The sequence below is a fragment of the Danio rerio genome, chromosome 14, assembly GCF_052040795.2.
Source record: "Danio rerio strain M-AB ecotype USA chromosome 14, GRCz13ab, whole genome shotgun sequence".
Classification (NCBI taxonomy): domain Eukaryota; kingdom Metazoa; phylum Chordata; class Actinopteri; order Cypriniformes; family Danionidae; genus Danio; species Danio rerio.
In genome coordinates, this window is record NC_141034.1 from 35,718,403 (window position 1) to 35,736,477 (window position 18,075).

An 18,075-nucleotide genomic window follows, 5' to 3' on the forward strand; every position below is an offset into this window, starting at 1 on the left:
GCTAAGGCGGTTTCCTCTAGTTTCCACCCTTTTCAAGTCAAGTTAGAAGATGAGTCAGTTTTCAAGCATACTGAACAAAATGATCGGTTTATCCCATGAGATCAATCAGCTACTCTGCATTTCTAAACATACAATGTGTTACACATCACTTTTTAAGTGTTATTTCACCCAAAAATTAAAATTCTTACCATTTTCCAGCACTCAAGTGGCTCTGAATTAAACTGAGTTTCTTTCTTCTGTTAAACACTAAACAAGATATTCTGAAGAATGTTGGAAAAAGTTGAAAAAAAAAAAACCTGTGTGGAGGTCAATGGCTGTTTTTCCCAACATTCTTCATTGCATCTTCTTTTGTATTCAACAGAAGAAACGTAAACGATTCTGGAAGAAATGGAGGATGAGTAAATGATGACACAATTGTTTTTTTGGGGCGATCGATCCCTTTATACCAACCAAACCGATTAAGACACTTGTGAATGTCTACTGCTAGTAATCCTGAACATGAAAATGTTTGTAGAAATGACATTTGCTTTATTTGATGTGGCGTCTCTATAGAGATTACAGCGCACAACATCTAAGCAGTGGACAAACATCAAAACATAAAAAAGCCTTTTTCAGCCTTGAGAGATGCAACAAAAAGCCCCAGACACTGAATCTGACGAATAACAACACATTTAATTTAATGTATTCATGTTCTTCTACACCCCCTCCCACTTAACATAATAGTCAGCCGGATGCAGTGCCGGCTCAGTCACTTTTCGGCCTGTAAACACATTGCCCATGGATCTTTGCATCTTCATTGTGTTTGTGATGATCATGTAAGAAGTTAGTTCCTGTTTATAGGGAGTTCCCTCTGTCTTCACAACCCTTGTGGCTGTGTTAATGTCCGTATCTCCTCCCCTCTTCATCATTATAGTTCCTTTTCGGTTTCCAAGAGCACTTCAAGTGCGCAGAATAACCATTGTAAGAAGACCTGTGCAACACAGGAAAGTACCGTGAAACACACACAGAAGTCAGTCACACTGGGAATGCTGGATTTGTGTCACTCACCTAAAACATAAGCAGCTACAAGTTTCTTGTTAACACTTAAGTGGAGGTAGACAGGCACTGTGGATTCCTGCTCTCCCAGAGTTGGGAGCATAAGGGCTGCCATACACACCAGGCCTAAAAGCACAGTGAGGAGACTCGGACCCCCAGATGCTGTACGGCTCTCTGTGGAAGGAGGAGAAAAAAAGGAAAAAAATAATAATAAATATAGGTCTCTGACGCCACCCAGTGGTAAGTCAGTGTTATGCATTACATTTAGTAGTAATATAGATTTTGACCTGTTGCAAATTATTTGGAAAATAGGAAAGGACAAATTAATGAGCATTTAATGATAAATACATTACAAATACTACTTGAATAACATTTTTATTAAGCAAATATAATTTTTGACTTAATTAATAGAAAAAATGATTTAACGGAACTGAACTTAATAAACTAAATGTTAGCCAAACTAACTTAATATAAACTAAAACTGAACAACTGTATGGTTATTAACTAATGTTAGCAAAGATTAATAATACTGCAACACATGTAATACTCATTGTTGGCTGATGTTAATTAAAGGATATTATTGTAAAGTGTAAAAAATAAATGAATAAATACACTATTACTTTTGTGAAAAAGGAAAATGTAATAAATAGGCATGAGCCGGTATAAGATTTTGACGGTATAATAACCTTGGATAAAAATATCACGATATTGTGAATACCAGAGGTGGGAGTTCAGACTGCATGATTTTAGCTCCGATTTTGACTCGCCAACAGGTTTTAAGAAATCGCCAACAAATGCATGAAATCACAGGCAAATCGGTGCTCGTTCATGTGAGAGAGCAGCATTTGCTAGTGTGGGTACCTGCAGGCCAGCGGGAGGATGAGGGAGAAGTTAAAAGCGCTCATTTTCAGTTTATTTGGACCCAAGAAATTGAGGAAAACTAGAGTAAATTTGACAGCGGCACCCGTGTCGGTTTGATGTGTCATATGAGCAATATTACAACGAGGTCAAAAAAGAAAGTTGAAGAGAAATTACTAATTCCCTTCAAACCCAGGTGAGCAAACATGTACATTTTCTGCCCCACTAAAGGCTTCTTTCTCATTACCTACTGCGCCCTGGTTTTGTATGTAATGTATATTATATAATCAACAGTTATTTATTTAACAAAAACAAGTTATTTCGAGTCATTTAACTCAAGTCCAAATCAAGTTTCAAGTCATGACAGTCAAGTCGAGTCTTTTTTGGATATTTGTCAAGCAAGTCTCAAGTCCTAAATTTTGCCACTCAAGTCTGACTTAAGTCAAGTCATGTGACAGGAGTCCCCCACCTCTGGTGATTACTGCTCTAAAATATATTATTTTTAAATGTTTAGGTAAAAAGACAACAATTTATCCCTTCTTTGAACAAAAATTTATTTTTTTGAAACATTTAAAATATTTGTCTGCTGTCTTCATTTGTTTCAAAAAAATTTCTTTACATTTTAAAATGGCATCTTTGATTATTTTTTTTCTGCTAGAGATGCTATTGTACTAAAAAAAAAATGTAAATAAAAAAATCTTACACATACCTAAGGAACGATATTACAGAAAACTTTGGTGATTTTAAAACATTGACGGTTATCATCACATGCCTAGTAATAAATGTACAGTAATAGCCAATATTTAAGAGAATTTGCACTGAATTTAATGCTTTACTACCTTTAATTTCCTGCAGAAGTATTATTAAACCATCAAAATATAAGGATTTCATAGTGAAAAGAAAAAAAATGCTTAATTAGTTTTTTAAAATGTAGTTATTAAAAATAGCACTGTTTTATATGCAAAAAAAAGCACTTAAAAAAATTTCACATGAAGCAAATGTAAATACTGACAGCTGTACAATCAGTTACTAAAAGAGAGAGAGAATTCTGAATGTATTGCCATATCAGCTTCTTTGGCGATTTCGAGGCAAAACAAGATCAAATTTACAAGATTTTATTAATATCACTTTTCTATAATATTAAAATATTATAACAATAAAAGACATTATCAACAATAAATACTAAATAAGATAAACACATAAATAATTAAAATAGACAAGATTAAAAATTAAAAATTATTATTATTAATATTCATTATTAAAAATTGTAACATTTTAGAAGGATTCACATAGAAGTCTCTCCAGATAAAAATGGTTGTCTGATAACATTAAAAATAGGACATTCCAAAAGTATGTTAAAAAGTTTGGTTTCTGTTGCAATATTGACATTTTGGGAGTTCTTTTCCATTGAGTGAATGTCTAAGAGTGAGTCTCATCTTGTGTAAACAGTCTCATGTCTTATATAGTTGGCTTTTCTTCCCATTACTGGTTGGATTATAAAAAAGCATATTTTCTGACCACCATTTGTTAAGAATAACACCTTTTAGAATTTGTGATGCACGAAATTCAGATGGAGGGCAGGAAGTGATTCTTCTACACAGGAATTGCTATCAGAACATAAAAATGTTTCTGTTTTATGTTGTTTATAATTGTTTAAATCAGCCAAAATAAGAACTGCTGAACATAAAAGGCCCATAAAAGGACTTCCAAACGTTTTTGCTTATAAAGAGGAAAAAGTTTAAGAAACTGGCTGAAAAACAAAAGAAAAGGCGGCAATTAATCAACATTTATTCAATACTTTCCCGTGAACAAACTTTTATTTGAACGTGATAATTTGTTTGACAGTACCAATAAAGATTAAATACAGGCCTTTCTATGTGTATAAATGTTAATGCGTTATATAAAAATCAGATACACAACCACACAATATTCAGGAGATTATAAATAACGTATCCTGCCATGTAATCTCTGCAATGAAATCTCCGTCCTGTTTTGCAAAAATCCATGTCTTTACTGGCATTTGAGTGCAATAAGTAACATTATCATCTATATGCGCAGCAGCAGAGGTGAATGTTTGTTGATGGTAAGTGCATCGACCGAACAAAAAAAAGAATACAACCCTTGCGACAAAACTAGACGGTTATTATTGTGGATCACTTTCTCCCTTATAAAACTAAATAAATAATAATTAGACTACGAGTCCACACTTTTGTAGCTTTTATCTGTTATAATAATAATGTGTATAACTCCTTGTTATTGAATGCTACAGAATACTGTAGCATAGTAAACTGATAAACTGTAATAAATACTGTAACATTAGTGTAAGCTGTGGTGCATTGTGATGGTGTATAATAACCGAAGCTTCCTGCTTCCTTTCGCACCTAACCAGAACTACATGATTGAAAACAACCTATTTGGGAGTCTCCGTTAAGTGAATGTCTATGAGGGAGTCACATGTGTCCGATACGGCATCTTGTGTAAACAATCTCATCATGTCTTGAGTTAAAATATTGTTTGATTTTCTTCCCATTACTGACTGGATTTTGAAAAGCTTATTTTCTGACCACTGATCCCATTTTGCTTGCCATTTGTTAGGAATAACTCCTTTTATTATTGGCTTTAAAGGGTCACGAAACATCAAAACACATTTTTTGAGCTGTTGACAGTCGTATGTGTCACACACAGCTATAAACACTATTAGGACACATATATTACTCTAAAAAGTGAAAATTTATTGTTTTTGCGTTATTTTGAGCTAATTCGTACTTCCGGTTTGAAACGAATTTTTGAAGCTGCATCATGGCCATGAGATCTTAGCGTGTATTCCAGCATGCAGACTGGACGTCGTCTGTACCTTAGTGTCCCGTATTACGTCTCTTAGTGTGTTGCATTCATTCATGAGGAAGGCTTGGTTCAGACCAATCAGCGCGCGCCATTATGTACGCGCTGCTACTTCATTAATATGTATGCTAGCTTTCTTAGACTGTACCTGAAACAGTGTTCAGACGGCAGAGACACAACACACGTCGTGTTGCCAAAAGTTGTGGGAAAAGAATAGGAATTGTTTAGAGATACTGGTCGCCAGTGTTGCTTTCATAATGTGAAGGTTTCGTTTCATTTTCTCTCTATGAAAGCGCTGCTGGACTCACATGTGGATCCGTGTACTGAAAAGATTTTGTTTGGAACATTTTTCTTGAGAGCATTTCTCATCAATGGTGAGATGTGGATTTGCTGCTCGTCTTCTTTAAAAAAAGACGCAGCTCCAGTATGTGTTGATTATCCTGTCTACAGATTCGGTAAGTGTGTGCAATCAGTACCCTTTCTTTGTTCATTCAGATGGCAAAGTTATAGTTCGTATGGTCAGCAGTACTCTTTCAGTGTTTAAAGACAGACCTTAGTCAAAATTATTTCTAAGTTACTTAGTTTACAGAGCGTTGATATCACTACAATATTGAAAGATCCACTGTAAATGCTGCTCTCTGTGTGTAGACAAGTGGGCACTGTAAGCAAACTTTTGCCGACCGTCGTGTTGAATTTTCGCCGCATTTTGTGACAAGATAGTCTACACACACGGCTTTCTGACCTACTGAGTGCATCTGAGTTACAGAGAAATGCAGAGGCTTTTTTTTCTCTTATACGACGTGCGGTATCAAACATTTCACCGTCATTAAACACACTGTCTCTCTCCCCTGCGTGTGTGATTTTTTTTCCCTGGTCAGCAGCGCGTGCACAAATGGCTACTCCCATTTTTATTCAAACCCTGCCCATTTTCCTTTCCCCGACACTTCCACCTAAACAGAGCTAGACACACCCACTTTCCTGACTTTTTCCAAACTAGAGGCGTGAAAACATCCTGCTGAAACGGGGGGTTTCATGGTCCTTTAAATCTGAAGGTGGGATTTTGCACTCCTTTATTCTTCCTGTTAAGGCTCAATCAGTTATTAATATGTGAGTGTGTCTTATAAAGTGTGAAAGGCACCTGTCTGGAATGCAGTCTGCTCAAAGAAGACTCTGTCAGCGAGCTGCTCCTTCATTCGGCGCTCCTCCTCCTGGGGTCGAGTCTGCGGCTGCTCCTGAGCGGCGGAGGGCAGCAGTGTTGCCATCACTTCCTTCCTACCCAATGCCTTCCTCTGACTCTGCTCAGACACCTGCAGCCGGAACTTATCGATCACCCCAAAATGGCAGGAGCGCACGTCCCTATGGCGGATCACGCTGTTCGGTCAAAATCACAACACATAAAATAACATTAAAAAATATATATATATAAAAAATTTAACTATTCAGCTGAAAAATGTTATGTAGTTACTGTTCTAATGCTGTACGATTCCATTTATATATTACAAAAGGAAGATTATAAAAGGAAAATGTAATATGTGTCAAATATTCCAAGTGTTCTGGGGGTAAAAGTCAGAGTTGGAAGAATAGCGACAGAAAAATACACCAAAACTGTTTATGGTATTTAAATGAAAATTCTGATCTTGCATGTTGGTTTCTATGCACAACTATGGATTCCATTAGAGTCATAGTTCACACTAACTCTCCCAAAAATAAAGCAAATCACTTGTGAGAAATAAGATTAAAACAGTTTCAGGCAAAAGCAGAGAGATCCCAGAAAACTAATACTTAGTCCAATATATTGCAATCCTAGCAATATAAGAGACTACTTAAGTTCTCAGTTTTTGTAATTGTATGTGTGTTTTGTAATTGTATTCACTAGGGCTTCACAATATATAGTTTCAGCATCGATATCGCAATGTGTACATCTGCAATAGTCACATCGCAAAGATATGCAATGTCCAGTCTGAATTACAGCTGACCAGTAGCCATAGAATTGTATTTAAACACTGTATTTTTGGGAATTTATATGACTTGCAAAAAATAAATTTCTTACTGTGAATTTTTGTCTTGTTTCTAGACCAAATATATACATTTTATTGTGAAAACAAGATTGTTTCATGTACCCCACTGTCATATAATTTCCTTAAAACAAGCAAAATCTCTTAGTTTTCACTTCTTTCTTCTGACGGTGAAAACCAATCAACAATTTTACTTGGTTTGTTTTTTTACATTTGGACTAGAAACAAGGCAAAACAAAGTAAGAAAAGCTTCTCTTTTTTTTTGCATTGTGAATATTTTATTTGTGTACTTGAATACTGTTCGACTCCCCAGAAAAACATTAAATAGTGCTATTCAAACCGTCTTCTGAAACTATTCATATCGCAATATTTATTGCAGAAAAATAAAATATTGCAATATCAGATTTTCCCCTTGTAGCCCTTGTATTCACCCTTTAGTGGTTCCAAACCTCTATGACTTTCCTTTTTTGTTCAACACAAAAGAAGATAGTTTGAAAAAACATTAAAACCTTTAACCACAAAAACTGACTTGTGACTTGCGTCAGAAATCTGATGAGTTTTGCCATATTTGGAATCCTCTGTGGGAGTGTTTGGAGAATGTATCTTGAAAGACTGTAAAAAAAAATTATCCTTTTATTTAAATTAATTAATTTTTTGTTAATTTTACCCTCTACAAAAGACTTAAATTACTAGCCGATAGACAATTGCATAATAGATAGCTATATTATTTTATATGATGACATGAGACACCTTTACTATTGTTCTGTCATTGTAAATCTTTAAATAAATATTAAAAAAATAAATAAATAAAAAACGTATAACCACTGTTTTTTACAGAAAAACAATGACTTCCAAAGAAAAAACAATGATTACAGGTTTTAAACATTTTTAAAAATGATTTCTTTAAAATATTCAATCAAACATGTTTGCGATGTCAGCACCAGTGGTGTAGTGGTTAGTGCATTGACACATGCACTTCAGTGCAAACGGCGACCCGAGTTCAATTCCGCCATGCGGTCCTATTTTTTTCTGTAGAAAGAATAAGAAATAAGATTCTATTTTAGCTTTGCTGGAATATTAATAATAATAGTAATATGTATGTGTGTGTGTGTGTGTGTGTGTGTGTGTGTGTGTGTGTGTGCGTGCATGTAACAAATTTAAGCTGAATAGTAGTATCTTGTAAAATAACTAGTAAAATATTACAAACTGTCATGTCAAAGACAAAATAAATAATTTAATAGAAAATGAGTTAAATTAAAAATCTTCTCTCCAATAAACAGCAGAGTAATATTTATGTATCCACGATCACATCATTTTTCTAAAGATTGATTTATCTGATCTTGATTAATCAAAAGTATGCATCTGTATCTGTGATTTTACTTCACAAAGACCAACATCAAAGCTCATTTAAATAATACAGAATATTTCCATCTCTTACCAATCCCTATCATATACCCCCACAACACTACTTTTTTAAAATACTTTTATTTCTCCTTTTGTGTTTGGAAAAAGAAACCAGGACATACAGCATTAGGAACACAACCAGTTCTGACTTAACTATAATTTCTGGCTGTACTATCCCTTCAACTCTTTCTTTTAAAATGAGTAAAGTGCTTACATATCAACGCAACATTGCGGTTTAACAGCACCAGTGGCGTCCACCACGGCATACTTGTTTGGCGCTGTGCACAGAACTAAGGACACAACAAACAGTCAGAAAGAAGGCGAACAAACGGAAGGTTCTCACAGGCACTAAGATAAATGTGTAGAACTCACCTTTAAATTTAAGAGCAAACTCATAGGGGTTGTAGAGCGTGAGCACCTGCTTGTGTGAAGCCTGCTCATCTGCGTAGAACACAAGCTCAGTGGGAAACACAAACACTGGAAGGCTTCCTTCCACTAGGTCAGGCTGCCGTCTCTGCTGCTGCTGCATTGGCTCACGCTGAGCTCAGGTCCTCCTCCCTTTATGCTTTTCCCACTGCCGCTCCGGGCTGCAACACTGCACAGATCCAGGTCCAAACACAGACACTTCAGCTTATTGGCAGCATGACGTTCACCTCTGAAAAGACAGAAAATCCAGTAAAATATGTTTAAATGTAGATAAACAAAAGAAAAACAAACAAACAAAAAAAAAAACAATCTTGTAAATAGCGTGAACTCAATGGCTTGTGTTGATCTGTGAGAGCTGCATAATTAATTGAGATTAATTAGCAGACATTCAGATGTGCTTTCGTACCGCCACTGAAACCGAGTGTAGGTGAAAGCTATAGTTATGAACTTGCAATAGTCTCATTTTATTTCTTTGTTGCCAAAAGCCAATTTATTAAGGAACTAATAGGACAGAAGTTTAGATATGAACATGGATCTCTAACTTCATTAATTTTCCTTCAGCCTAGTCCCTTTTTATCAGGGGTTGCCCCAGCGGAATGAACCGCCAACTAATCCAGCATTTGTTTTATGCAGCGGATGCCCTTCTAGCTGCAACCCAGTACTGGAAACCCCCCCCCCCCCCCCCCCAACACACACACACACAAGCACACACAAAACAACCTATTTAAGTCATTCAATTCACCTATATCACGTCTTTGGACTGTGAGGGAAAACTGAGCACCTGGAGAAAACCTGCGTGAACACGAGGAGAACATGCAAACTCCACACAGAAATGCCAATTGATCTAGCCGGGACTCGAACCAGCGACTTTTTCACTGTGATGCGAAAGTGCTAACCACTAAGCCACCATGCTGCCCTTAGATCTCGAAAGCGCCTTTTGAAAGTAAATTGATGCTTTAGATTAAGTTAATATCAGTTACATTAGTAGGTGATGACAAGTAACAGTTAAAAGTCATTTGTTTGATCTTTAGCATTTTTTAAAATCTAAATCTAGTTATGAAACAATGAAGTCACTGAATTCTATTTTTAAAAATAGATTTGAATGAACTCAGATTAAATATTATTAATTATTTATCATTAAAACTCCAAATTTGATCTCACTAAAGTTTGAGGAATTCCAACAGTAAAGAGTTTATAGGTTTATTATTATTTATTCATTTTTAAGATCAAATTTGACAGTGAATTGATAGTTTTATTAAGTTGCAAAAGGTTTGTTTCAAATAAGAGCTACCCTTAAAATACAGTTAATTAAAAAAGTTAGATTTAACTAATCTCAAATTTGGCATCACAAAAATGGAGGTCCTGTGAGATTTTGTTGAGATGCTATAAAAAAATAGCCACCAAGTGACAATCAAACTCAATTATTCTTATTCGTTCATTTATTTATTTATTGACTGGTTGCTTTTTCGCTCACAGTATGATGACCAAAGTAGCATTTAGTCAAGCCTCAAAGTTAAAAAGCAAGAAAAAAATGCACTTAATGACGACAGACCCTTTTCACATTTCCAGGATTCTCAGTAATGGAAGGCGTCATGGTTGGGTAAACTTAGAGTGCAGTACAACAAATATTTTTTTAACAATACTATTTGCTGAAATAAAAATGTGAGAGACTGATGACGGCAACCAGAAGAGAGAATAACGTTAAATTTACTCAGCCCCATAGACGCTGCATTACAAACACCTCGTATAAGCGGCTATTTTTTTTTTTTTTTGGAATTTGATGCAAAGATGATATAATACATACATTATTGTATATAAACATTGTATTTTTTAATCAAAATATTAAAATCTTAAAAAGGGTCCATTATTATTATCCGGTAGCATTGATTCAATGATACTGATGTGGTCTAAGACCCTCCTTTCTCTGATTAATAAATCCATCACTGATATCACTTCTATAACAAAACAGTCTGCAAATAATAAAATAATAAACTGTCAGACTTTTCCATCAAAATGTTTCTTTTAAGTTTATTTTATAATTAAATCTTCATTAAATGATGTAACTTATGGAAAATTTACCTTGGCACTATTCGCTAGGTGGAGGAGCTGGAAAATAACTTTCAAGTACCATTTAGATGCCACAAAACTAAGTAAAAAAATAATCACAGAATTATTTTTTAGTTTTTCTAAACAAATTTTAAAAATTAGGAAGAGGTAGCATTGGGAAGGACCAATAAACTATATTATATCAAACCGCAATAGCATTTACTTCAATAACAATGATAAGCTCTAGACTTTTTTACTCTATATTGATCTAAAAGCCAATCACACAGCAGAAATGTGCAACAATGGGAATCTAGAAGTGTGTTGATATTAAAGACGTACCAAATTTACGGCCACCGAAAATTTTCAGCCGAAAATGTTACACCATTGTTAGGGTACTCTTTTAAATCTGGAAGCATAACAACTTATATTGAAATGTATATGTTATCGTTCATTATAGAAAAAATAATTATTGAGATTGGATTTTTGCCATATTGCCCAGCCCCAGGTTACAGTTTTTTCTGTGTTTGTACAATACAAAACTTTGGTACAGTTCTGTACAACCTGGCATAAAATGTCTCATAAAAAATAAAACCAGAACTAATGCAAAATGATGTTTAAATAAGTTACAAAATGCATAAACAAGTCAAATGCTAAAGTAGTTTCTCTAAAGCTCTGAGAATAATCAGGGAATGTTTCAGAAAACTAATGTAAACAAGCATAAACTTGACAAATCACATAATAATTCAGCTGCTAATATAATTATGCAAGTAAATAAAATTGAACTGAGCACGAGTCAGTATAATCTGATAACAGTGTGAATGTAATAAAGCCTAATGGATGATGGCCAAGATCTCTGTACAAAACAAGTTCCAGCATCCACGTGGCTAGTCATGTGACCATGTTTACTGAATTCGTCTGAAACGCAAAGATTTCGCAACGCGACCCAAAGAAGCAATAAATTAATAACGACAACCTTAAACTGTCTTAACATCATACCAATGAGGTCAATGACACAGCATGACAGCTGGCACACAGAAGGAAGTCTGCTCTCAAATATCAGTCTACAGACAACTGTTTTAACTGGGTTTACCGATGTCATATAACGTTATATACATCACACAAATAGGCCTTACGTAGAAAATAAATAGTGCTTAACCAAATGATGAAAATCCTATAAGTGGGTCCTCTGTGTAACATTAAACCTCCTGTGTAGTGATAGATAGCTTTCTACAGAATATCTTCAGCCGGTCAGATAACGTCGAAACAAGACCTTTTGTCCTCTTGAAGGCTTTTGTGTTTTGCTGATTATTAGTAGAGACAGCTATATGTTAACATGACATCCATATTTCATGAAACCTGTAGATTAAAGCGACCGAAAATCGTGTAGTCAAATATTTCTTATATAAGTTACAATACATTCACATTCGTAATGTTAACGTAAATGCAAGAAAGATGACAGTCTCTGGCTGAAAAAAAAAAGATAAGTAAACTCTGTCATGACAGTGTTGATAGTATCTAAGTTCGTTAAATAAAACGACTCGTTTACCGATATTGTTATTGCCAAAAATCTTTGAAAATGATAAATACGTACTGGATATTGACGTATTGTTGGCATGGTTAGCTTACAAACATGCTAGCATAATATTGTAGCATCAGAATGACAACGGAAACATTACGATTTTTATAAAACAGCGTATACGAATAACTGTTAAGAAATATGCAGGTTTACCTCACTCCCGTTTACCGTTTAGCGATATTTATTTCAAATCCCACCCCGTTTCCTTTTTCTTTGTCAACAATACGCTGCGAGGCGCGCGTTGAATGCTGGGATACTGGAGGCTTTAGAAATTCCGCCTAAGTATTGATGACGTCACTGGGTTTCTCAAATGTATTTTCTGTTATTTGCTGTGTTTTTATCTGTAAATGGTTTTGGTATAAAAGTGAAGTTTATCTATTGTCTTGGTGACCGTTCACCACTAAAAGACTTAAAGGAGCAGTTCACCCTAAAACAAAATTTCGGTTTTTGGCTTGCACCTGTGTTCCTTTCTACAGCAGAACACTAAAAACAGATGTGGAGCAGAAACCATTGACAGAGTATTACAATTAATATAACTTTTTGGGGTGTTAATATCAATATGTTGGTCTATCTGATGGGTCCCACCCCCAACAAGGTGCTAGAGCTGTAACTAAAATCAGCAACTTATCAGACCATGTAACATGCTGAGGGTTACTGACATAGGGTTGATCTGAACTCCTGCACGTTTATTAGTCCTAACAAATAAGACATATAAGAACACGAGAAGCTAAGATGCTGAAATGTGTTTTGCCCATTTATGCTCACCTCTCCTCTGCAAGCCCAGAGGAGGAAAATGTGTTGTACACAATCAACCTATACAAGCAACAGATAGATAGATATTCAAAGTGAAGTCTGTTACACACATTTTTTTCTAAACAGTAAATGCCAAATACTGTACTATATAGGTGATGAACTATTTAGAGAGTGCAAACATGCTTTACATTTGGGTTAAGAAAGTCACAGCACACACACACATGGTCAGCTCTGATTCAGACGCCACATAGCCAAACATATGTGCAGGTTTGTGCAGATCGCAAAACATATTAGAAATTTAAATTAAATACTGATACATACATACATATAAAGTAATTGCCAAATTTTAAATCGCAGGAATAGGCAGTCAAGTACTGTCACTGGCTTTCACATAAACAAAATTGTATTTTTAAGGAAGGTGACGATCTACTTGTTCTGCCCTGCAGGCCTTTATGTTTCTGTTTTCTCTCTTGTCATCGAACAAAGCTGGCTTCCACTCCAAAAAACTTAAAACTTTAAACCCCAGGTTTACATACTTATTTACAAATTGATAATTGAACAACTGCAACAAGCAGTCTGTTTACATAAAAGCTTTACCCTAAATTGCAAATTAATTACTATCAAGTTTTTTTTTCCTGAATGGACATTTCAGCATGGTTGCTCAATGGGCAGGGCCAGGAAGCTTTTCAGGGTAAAGTTCTGTGGGGGGCTCTCGTTCACAGTCCAAAGACATGACATGTACATTAATTAAATGGAAAAGTGGCTGGGTGTTTGCAACCCCTGATAATGCAGGGAATAAAATTAAGAAATGTGAGCGATGGCTTTTGAGCATCTCACATTTTCACTGCACATGTTTGGCACTAAAATGTGATGTTAGTGCCATACAAATAGTGCTAAATGTCAAAATACTTCATTAATCCTCATTCTGTAGACTGTATTTGTGATACAATTTTGTCGGCAGAAGCATGTGAACATCTGTGCACTGTCATGCATAGCCCAGTTTCTTTCCAGGCGTATGGTCAGCATACAAAAGCGCAGGTGCAAGGTTAATGCTCAAACAGAACGGGTCCATTGGGTGCCAACTTGACCAAGTGCACACATGCTCAATTGAGCACTTTAAAAGCTGTGATTACACAGTAAGGTATGGACCTTAACTCTAAGAAAAGTGTCACATAACTATGGCCAGAGGGAATCTTTGCTTTTTCCGCGCAGAATTTTGTTAAAAATCTGCTGATTTATGCGGAATGATTTTGGGAGTATCATAACTAAAACTTTACATATGAAATAAAAAGTAATACCCTTTTAACTTGTATTTAATGTCTAAAATGCTAATCCAATTAGATCCACTTTATTTGGTAAACAAAGCAAGCATCTCATGTAATGTATCAACTAAAAGACAGAAAATATTACTTTACAAACAGTATTGTAAATAAACCATATAAACATTTTCATATTAGTTAATATTACTGAAATTATTTAAAAACTGAATAAATATAAATGTGTACACATTTACACAAGTAAATAAACAGAATCAATGATGGGCTAAAAATCTGCGGAATTCTACGCATGCAGATTCCATGTGGGCCTACTTATAACCTGTAACATGCAGTTAAATGTGAATTATGTATTTATCTTGGGCTAAAAAAGTAGTGTTTAGGATTGTAGTAGCCCAGGGTTAACCTGTTAGTCAGCACTCACTTTTGGGAATTTTACCTGACTTTAAGTATAGTGTGAAGAGCCCCTTTGTAAGACAATTGTACTTAGTGTGAACTGTCCCTTTAAGATTTGACAGCAAACCTCAAACGAAACATTTTCCTGTCGACGTTAGTAAATTAAAACACAGGAAACCACCAGCTAAGTTATTCAGTTTCATCCTCTTAAGCGTTTTTTTATTCTTTTGAAAAACCAGTGAACCGAGCTTGACTTATGAAAACAGGACATGGAGACGTCTGTTTAGTTTATTAAGTAAAGCTAAAAAACGCACGCCCCTTTTAAAATGAATGTTCATTCAGACAAGTGAACTATATCCACCACCGCCTTCTTAGGGCTCAACCCATAACCAAAACATCAGTGACCGCGAGCACAAATTTGCACGCTGAAATTTTGCATTACAATAAAATATCTCAGAAAAATTAAAATAAACACAAATCGACATATTAAATCCCTCACAAAATACATACCGTTCACCCGTGAGCTAAACGTATTGATCGATTTGTCGATCAACGTCTAACGTTATAACAAAAAGGAAGAAAGAAACAGCGCGTGGCTCAAAATACAGATGAACAAGCTAGCTCTAACATATCGTGATCTTATTTTAGGGATAGTTCACGTTTCTCACGCTGCCTCGATCATCTGAGCAGGCTGTTGAGTTGTAGTTATGTAAAAATGCGGCTGAATGAGCATAATAAAGGGTACTGTATCATCGGCACTTGTTCGCAGACTATTCCCTGCGGAGATAAAAATACACTGTAGTGTTAGCTATACACGCTAGCCTGCTTCACGCAGAGTAAATATATCAACTTGGCGTACACCGCACATGCCTGCACATTTTTGAAGTGCGTTCAGTTTGCAGGATTGCCAAGTAGGTACGTCCCTTTCTGACATTCACCAATTCAAAGGGCATGTGTGCAGCAAGGCGGTTTAGGAGGAGCCAGAGCCTGACAACACTGCTTTTCCTCCCGCGTCTGTCTCGAGCGGTTTGGTGTGTTAACATGGCGCTTGCCTACACTCTCTCAAAGGAGATAAACAAGAGGAGGGGAAGGCGGGCGAGGATGGATTTCTCCGATGGTCAGGGGGAGGCACAATTATTATAAAAATCACACAGAGCCCAAGCTACTCCCCCACCCCCACCAAGACAACTACAGCTAGACGAGATCAGACAAGGAGGAGTCGCCCTAGCTTTCCACGAGACAAAAATGACATTGTTGGCTTTAAGTGAACTTGTTAAATCATTCTAACGCACAACCGACGGACAGATGTAGCCTTTAAAGGCCAAAAACAATGCGTCCAACAATCACACACAAGACCAACATGCTCCCTCCACGCGAGCACGGAGATCTGAAGAGGCATTCCACGACCTCATTGCATTTTTATACAGAGAAGGCGTGGCTTCGCGGCTCGGCTCAGCCAATGGCAGGGCAGCGGCGGGGCGAAGGCGTTTCGGTCTGTTCGGAAGAGAAGTTCTCTAACAGCGCGAGCCCAGCACTGCTCAGAAAAGACAGATAGAGAATCAGGCGGCTGCAAAGGGTGGCAGTACGACCCTCTTTTGGGGGGGTCTGATTATAACAAAATATATACACACATATATGCATGCCCAGGGCCGCGAGATAGGTCATATGCCGATTGTAGCTATTTTAGACAACATCTAGACGTATATCTATACATTTTAAAAATGCCTATTTTACTTTTCCTGATAGACACGTCCGCTTCTATGAATCAGCGCACTTATTTGGGTACGACGTATCTGGACATTGCTAAAGGCGCGGTTGAGATCTTTATGAAGGTAAAGCATAATTTTACCCCGACTTTTTCAGCTTACTGTTGTACCTTGTTGGAGTTAAGGATCCCTATGACAGGATCAGATGAAATGAATGTGTATTGTTTCGTTTTCTTTAACAGCTGCGTGCCCGAGACCCGGCTAGTAGAGGCGACAGGTACATGCTAGTTACATTCGATGATCCACCATACGGCGTAAAGGTAAATGAATACTACTAAATTGTGTTTATATGTGGTTAAAGCGGAGATATTTTTTCTGACAGTGAGACTCTACTGTCCCTCTGGTTCGTAGCATCGGGTCAGGCGGCCTCCCGGTGGCGAAAACGGCTAATTTTTGTTAAAATATCCGCAGACCCGGAGCAGCGCAGCCTCTGAACATGGCGGACATTTTGCTTTTGTGTTGGGAAAGCTCTCGAGCGCTGAGATGGAGGCGGAGAGATTTATTATCCACCATGACGTAGCGCGTGACGCGTGCGCGGGCCAACTCGGCCCGGATTGGACGAGCAGCCTGCCCTCTATCTCGTGCCCTCCTCTTGCATTCTCATTGGCCACTGTAGCCAGAACGAATCAGCGCGATTTGATTTGTGCAAAAGCTATCAATAAGCAAATGAGGAGATGCTTTGCAGGGTTGCTTTGCTCTTTACGAGAGAGGGGCGCTTGTGAGTTGCCCTTGAAAGCAAGCATCAACTTCCTTCCCTCTCCACTCACAGTACATTCACCTCCCTCCCATTCATACAGTACTTTCCAAACACCTAACAGGTGAAAGCTGATTGAGTGTGTGCAGATTAGCTCACTGAGTCTTTCATTTTACTCAGATATTAGATTGTCAGAACATTAGATGCCTGATTGCTCGTTGTTCAGTCATCATTTACATATTAGGCATTAACAGATATATATGAAAGTGACACATTTTGCTCAAACATGTAATCTGGAACGATACAAGCTGAGATAAAACTGCTTCTAATACAAATACAATAGATCTAGTGCATATACCATGCAGCATAATTCAGTGATGGGGGTAATTTGCTTTTTTCATATACACAAAAAAGTTGTTTTCAAACTTTATGAGTAAGAATTACAGCTACAGGAGTATTTATGACCTGATGGTGTGGTAAACAGTCAGACATCTGTAAGAATAGTATGCAAACACATCTCTTTATTTACAACACTAAGGGAATGTCATGAGCAGATATCTTATAGTCATTCTTGCTGAATGGTTCACTTGATCATTCTGAGACACTAGGGCACGACTAGACTTGCACATAATATGTTCAGGGGCGTCATGCAAGTTTTTATGAGGGGACAACATTGACAGGTTTGGCATTTCTTCCTAAGACTGTGAGTCATGATAGCCTAGTGGTGTAATTATGTGTATAGGCTGGTTCAAATCCTGATCTACTTTTTTTTGTTGTTGTTGTTCAATAATCCATTCAAATTTGCAGCTGAGCTAAACTACAAATCACCCTGTATCTTTGAGTATAGAAAATAAAAAAAGCAGAACCGATATTTTGTTTGAGTTATGGAAACAATTATTATCAAGTAGCAGCTGTTATATATACACAGTAATGTCAGAATTATTAGCCCCACTGAATTATTAGCCCACCTGTTTATTTTTTCCCCACAATT

At 36.6% G+C, this 18,075-nt stretch overlaps 2 protein-coding genes across 6 annotated transcripts in view; one reads left to right on the forward strand and one right to left on the reverse strand.

Annotated features, from left to right (window-relative positions):
- Window positions 1-505: 505 nt before the first annotated feature.
- mospd1 (motile sperm domain containing 1) lies at window positions 506-16,863 on the reverse strand. Of its 4 annotated transcripts, none has more exons than XM_087280354.1 (6): window positions 16,501-16,863; window positions 8,526-8,808; window positions 8,368-8,443; window positions 5,873-6,105; window positions 1,048-1,209; window positions 506-970 (listed from the first exon to the last, which is right to left on the reverse strand). In XM_087280354.1, the coding sequence occupies exons 2-6, from the start codon at window positions 8,680-8,682 to the stop codon at window positions 939-941; spliced, it is 660 nt and encodes a 219-aa protein (XP_087136480.1). In that variant the 5' UTR covers window positions 8,683-8,808; window positions 16,501-16,863; the 3' UTR covers window positions 506-938.
- ints6l (integrator complex subunit 6 like) overlaps window positions 16,163-18,075 on the forward strand; it is a 44,562-nt gene continuing 42,649 nt past the window's right edge. Inside the window, exons 1-3 of one of the 2 annotated variants that reach the window (XM_087280282.1) lie at window positions 16,163-16,284; window positions 16,371-16,456; window positions 16,573-16,650. In XM_087280282.1, coding sequence (XP_087136408.1) covers window positions 16,260-16,284; window positions 16,371-16,456; window positions 16,573-16,650 — 189 coding nt within the window. In that variant the 5' untranslated portion in view covers window positions 16,163-16,259. 2 annotated transcript variants of the gene reach the window in all.

Coding starts and splice junctions, on each gene's coding strand:
- mospd1 (XM_087280354.1), bottom strand. CDS start 8,682: ATGCAGCAGCAGCAGAGACGGCAGCCTGACCTAGTGGAAGGAAGCCTT. Junction 6,106..8,367: donor CCGCAATGTTGCGTTGATAT/GTAAGCACTTTA, acceptor TTGACCGAACAG/CGTGATCCGCCATAGGGACG. Junction 1,210..5,872: donor GCAGACTGCATTCCAGACAG/GTGCCTTTCACA, acceptor CTCCTTCCACAG/AGAGCCGTACAGCATCTGGG.